The 6,197-nt window shown below is 33.4% G+C and overlaps 1 protein-coding gene across 1 annotated transcript in view; it reads right to left on the bottom strand.

Annotated features, from left to right (window-relative positions):
* The window catches only part of LOC123548437 (uncharacterized), a 65,371-nt gene extending 61,226 nt beyond the window's left edge, over positions 1-4,145 (bottom strand). The window contains exon 1 of the mRNA XM_053524774.1: positions 286-4,145. Within this exon, the coding sequence (XP_053380749.1) occupies positions 286-446 (161 nt within the window). The 5' untranslated portion in view covers positions 447-4,145. The remainder of the gene's footprint in view (positions 1-285) is intronic.
* Positions 4,146-6,197: the final 2,052 nt, after the last annotated feature.

Genomic DNA, 6,197 nt, shown 5'->3' on the forward strand with positions numbered 1-6,197 from the left:
ACGATAACCTTGCTTGAATTGAAGACATATTACAATATTGATTTCTTTTTTTAAAATAGGTTCATTAATAATCACAAAGGATATTGGACATAACCTATATCTTACAATGTATTGCGGGCAAGCATTTTGATATTTTTATGATATTCTGCATATATACCGAACCCGGATTTTTCTTTGAAAATATTGATGGGTTTGTACAAATATTTTATACCTATTTTCATTTCATTAAGTATATTTATTGTACAACTTATTCGTGAACCATTAATGTTTCTTACATTGATGTACCTGTGAAGAAGATCCTGTAGACATGGCTCGTCACAGAACCTGTGCATACATGGCAAGAATTTTGGTTTTCTACAAATTTCCAAGCAGATAGCACATTCATTCTTGCCATAGGAACTTGCTAAATCAACGCCTGTTTCGTTGTCGTCTCTCTCTAAAGTCATATCTGTTTTCAACAGTTTTATACCCCTGTGATATAAATCAATACTTGTTACCAAATTATGTATACCAAACAATATAATGTTCACTATGCAATAACAAAAAGTTTTGAAGTGTTTGATAAGTTATCAGTTCGACACCGCTGGTGGACAAAGTCGAGATACTTCATGTCAGCTTATACGAATTACTGATATCATACTACATGGACACCTTACGAACTAAACTGATACGAACTAAGTCACCACCACAATATACCAGACATGCCACAGCAAGTCCACTAACCCAACAGGATTATCTTCGATGCTGCTTTATATACGAGCCCGAATTGTACTACACACTCGCACTTGTTCAACATTTGCACATATTTACTCAAATCTTTGTTTTCCTGTCTCACTAATCAGTAGTAACATTTTTGTCTTTTTAACTGATTTGGGACCAGAGAATCTATACTCTCTCTCTCTCTCTTTCTGTCTCTCTCTCTCCCTATATATATTTATATATAGGGAGAGAGAGAGAGTTTTATATATATTATATAGTTTTAAATTTGGTTAATTATAGTGTCTAATTTAATTTTGAAAGTCAAAAGTTGGGTCTGAAGTCGATTGTCGGAAGTGAAAAAGTGGGTCTTTTGCACTCAGCTATTTACCGTTTCTCCAGAGGTGGGCGGGGTGGGGGTGGTAGGTGGGGGGGGGGGGGGTGCGGGGGAGTTACCCGGAGGAAACTAGCCTGGTGTGTTAAAAACTGATAAGTGGGTCTCTTTGATAATAATTGATTGGTGGGGACCATTGTAGAAGTGGTAAAAAACAGTTGGGTGCCAAAAGACCCACTTTTCCACTTCGCGGTCCGACAATCGATTGCGGGCCCAACTGCTGAGTTTCATATTTAAATTACGACTGCGGGCCCAACTGCTGAGTTTCATATTTAAATTAGATCCTATAAATAACCAAGTTTAAAAATGTATGGATTGGCAATACGGATATTAAACAGCGGAAAAAGTGAATCAAGATGCCTTTAATTTTTTACATATTTAATAATTCTAATCCAATTAAGTAATATAAAATAATGTAACTTAATCGGTTTCACCCGTTTACGGGATCTTCAGGATTAATACTGTACTGTTGACGTTAGTAACGTCACTTGGAAATGACGTCATTTTATTGTAATAAGGGATGCTATTCTCCGAAAAAAAAAATATATACACAAAATTTGACTTATCTAACAAAATACAAGGTCTGAATACAGACAAATTAAAAAGAGTAAACAGGTCAAATTCGTCCGATGGCAAGTCTTGTTATTACGTATGCTGCAATGCAGTAAATCAAACTATACACTGCCCTTATATAATTGTCTGTACAAATGCCTACGGTGTTGCCTTATTCATTCTCATAAGCATTTGCTGTCCAATAAATCTGATCGAAATGCTCTTTACATGTCTATGTACAAAACTCCTTGTTTGAGTTTACAAATGTTATGTTGAACTGTATGAATTTTATCACCAGAATTTTGTCACTTCATGCGCTCAATAAAGAATGAAATTATACCCGAACGCGTACAACTCGCATCTACGTTTTCGTTGTTCTTTTTTTCATTTTGATTATGTAACGGTACATTTTAATTTAATACCAATAGTATATTAGACAGTCATTTACAATTAACAAATTTAGTTTAACTAACAAATAAATGAAAACATTTACTCACCTTTTCTGTTTCACTGCTGTAACAATTATCAAAGGCTTTTTATCTTTAAAATTTTTCACTTATTATCTAGTAATTATTGTCTGGTACTTTTATACTGTAAAATCTGTTTATGTCGACTTACGATTTTATGATATTCTCAAAAACTGGAAAGGTTTAAACAGAATCCTTAAAGGTTTTCAAAACATAGTTGTGTGTAAAGCAAGATTTTAACATCATAAAAACATACATTGGCGGAAATATTAGTGGGCGTACGTTCTGGTAATGTGCCCGAACAAAGGCAAAACTGTCAACAAAACAAAGTGATGTGGTCAGCTCAGCGTTTTGTTCAAAATTTGGGAAAAATACCAATAAGTCGAAACTAGTTTTGCAATGTTTGTGGTTATTTTTTTAAAGATACATGATAAGGTCGTCTCAACGGTGTAAAGACGTTCATTTACGAAATGTTTCGGATTGAGAAACCAGCTTCTTTTAGGTCATAGTGTAAGGTCGGTTGTTTCTGGAATGTCAAACTGTGAACTATTATATCTAAATTTCTATACAGATTCAATCAAGTATATTGGTGGTAATAGTCGTTCTGTACGTCTTAACAAACAAAAATGGGTTCGATCCCCGGTCGCGTCATACCAAAGACGTAAATAATGGTACTAGTAGCTTCCTCGCTTGGCGCTCAGCATTAAGAGGGCAGTGCTAGAACTGGTCAGTGTCAGTATAATGTGACTGTGTGGGGTATCATGTCACGTGTCTACGGCGTGATATTCCAGTGAGGCAGCACTTTAAAGTTGGGCATTGTGCTCACTGCTACAAGTAGACACCGTCGTTTATATGACTGAAAACTTGTTAAAAAAGACGTTACACACACATACATAGCAAACAAAAAGATTACATATATGTAGTAAAATACAACAGACTCTACCGAGGATCAAACCCCGGGCCTCGTAATCTGAAGGCGGACACTCTAATTACGACGCTAAAGGGTTAACCCAAAAGCAAGGCTGTTAAAAGTGGTCTTATATATCTACAGCCACTACACACCTCTTCTCTCTAACATTGAAGGACCAGGCATCAACTGAACCTCTTATCAATTTCTAGCCCGAGGCATCAACTGATCCTCTTATCAGTTTCTAGCCAAAGTCATCAACTGAACCTACTACCAGTTTCTAGCCTAATCCAAATCGGTGAATCCGTCAAACATCTTCGTCGCCATTGTAGTAAAATACCAGAGACTCTTCCGAGGATCAAACCCCGGACCTCGTGATATGAAGGCGGACACTCTAACCACGTCGCTAAATGGTTAACCCAACAACAAGGCTGTTGGAAGTGGCCTTATATACCTACAACCACTACATTTATTAAGTTTTAGTAGTTTTCTTGCGAAAAAATGCCTACATGTCACACTTTGTTTCTCCACATTCATTAAAATTCATCAGTGTTTTGCATGTACAGATAACCAAGACCATTTTGACTAGTAGAGTTCAAGCAATGACGAATCAGACCTAGATGTGGCCAAACTAGAACATATTAAAGTACGTTGAAAGCCTGAAAAAGAAATTCGAGTGAAAACTGTATTATTCTGCGTTCCTTTACAAATGAATCTCAAACATTATGCAAAAGAAATAACATTAAATATGTTGTTTGGTAATGTTCTACTTTTTCCAGGATTTGAATATGCAACATCTTTGCTACGTTGATTTGACTGGTTTTTATTTGAGTCCTAGAGCCATAATTATGAAAAACTTCATACTAATATAACTACTCCCAAGACAAGGGTTTTTACCCTGCAAAAGCTATGTTTTCAACTACTTTCTTTTTATGGCCAGGAAAAAATATAATCTGCTATTTTCCCATTCAAACATTGCTTTCCCGTCATACGGTCAGTATTGGTCGGAAAACCATCCCATAATGACCTTACAATATATATAGTTTGAATATTCTGTATACAAACGAATACTTATGTTTCAGGACCCTATTTTCTAATTTAAAAAATGATATAAACCAAAAAGATTGAACTCGTGTAAAGCAAAGAAGAAAAATTAGAGAAAAAAAAACTGAAAAAGAACGAGTTGCGCCATTTTCCCTCGTCTATTTAATCCAAAAAAGGTGTGCAAAGTTTGATTAAATATCTCTAGCTTGTCGTTTTTAAATCAATCATTTATTGCCCTAGCTTAATTCGGTTGTTAAATTTCAATTTGAAAAGTTCGAAATTTGGTGTTAATTCCTTGAATTTACATTTATAGATTTGACATTTTGCAAGCATAAGAATAAATGATATTTTTCTGTCATCCGTCAAACACATAAAGGCTGTAGAACATCAACATATTTACTATAATGATAATTGATAAAACAGAACACTTGGTTCTTAAAATAAGCGATCTATATTTTCTATTATGCAAGGACAAAATAATCATAAGTTTGACTCCGATAGCTTACATTTGTATAAGAAAGAATGCATTGCTAGATTTCTATGTATAGAAGGAAATTGAAAGTTTTGAAGTTCTGCGTCCTTACAACAAATGAATGGTACTATGTTAATCTTTTCCAGTTTAGATGCAAACATAATTCCTACTTATTTTGATATTTCTCTTTTTCGATTTTCATGTTTTACTTATTACTTATACTGTTTGAATTTGTAGTTCTAAATACTTTAAATCTTAATACTTTAAAAGTATTTAACTCATTATTGTTTTTTTTTTGAGATACGGTTATTTCATGGTAGTACAGCTATTCTTTTAGATCGATGTTGTATTGACCTGTTCATTGTTTAAAAGTTTTTAATTTCTTATTGTGCTTCTCATATAAGTCAGAAATGATGTTTGTATTTTTGCATGTTATAACACATACTGGTAAATGAGTTTTATTGTTTTTTACACTTTTGAAATAACTCGATCCCTATTACACATTAGTCAAATATATAATATACACTTCACTCAAATACACGTCCATCAGACCATGGTTTTCTCTCAATCTATCAAATGTTTAAGCCATTTTCATTGTTGCTAGTCTAACAGTTTTAATCTGTGACTAGTTGAAAAATATCTTCTCTTAATGTATGCGGGTAGTTAAGAGAAAAGCGAAACCGATTGGCGATTTTTAAATATACTAAAAAAACGACATATACCTGTTACAAGAAAAATATGCATTATAAAAAGAAAATGCTTGAAATAGAAAGTTTAAAGAAAAGTAAACCTAAAGATTTCTGGAAATTTTTCAAGAAGGGTACAGGCAAGCTTGGAAATAAAATAATATTAGAACAGTTTAGAGAATATTTTTCTAATATAAGTAATGAATTGTTTGATTGCTACAAATGTGTTAGAAAAATAATTCTATCTTAATATTATCCCGTTTTTTTGTAGGATTTTAATATCTGGGTATAACGTAAATAATAGTAAGCAAAAAATTTCAATTACACGCTATACATAGATGGTAAGCCTGTGAAGGAGTAGGGATGCGCTGGAGATGAGCTGTCCATCCTGTCTTGGAATGTCCATGGACTTACTAATGACAAAAAGGTCAATAACGACTTTGTAAATACTATAGCTAGTCATGATATTTGTTTCTTATATGAATCATGGACCAGTTCTACAAGTAATATTTCACTTAATGGTTATATCACCCACAATTTCTATAGAAAATTTCAAAATAAAAATGCACGCACATGTAGTGGCGGTATTGTTTTATGCTATAAAGAACATTTAAAAGAGGGTATTCAAATTATAAAAAAATCACCACGATACAATTATCTGGACAAAATTAGATCATACTTTCTTTGGTACTGAGGAAGATATTTATTTGTGCGGTGCATATATTTGGGACGAAGATTCACCTGCATATGATATCTTGAACATTGATTTGTTTGATACATTAGAAAATGACGTTTTTATTTATGATAGTTTAGGCGCTGTGTATATGCTTGGCGATTTTAACAGCAGAGTAGGAAATAAAAATGATTTTATTGTACATGATAAATTTAATAGTTTGATTGCTACAATGAGGAAGCTGAAGACTTTTGTGAGAACAATGACTTTATGAACTCAAATGAATCATTCCCAGAGTTAGATCAG

Source organism: Mercenaria mercenaria, chromosome 15 (genome assembly GCF_021730395.1).
Source record: "Mercenaria mercenaria strain notata chromosome 15, MADL_Memer_1, whole genome shotgun sequence".
Lineage (NCBI taxonomy): Eukaryota > Metazoa > Mollusca > Bivalvia > Venerida > Veneridae > Mercenaria > Mercenaria mercenaria.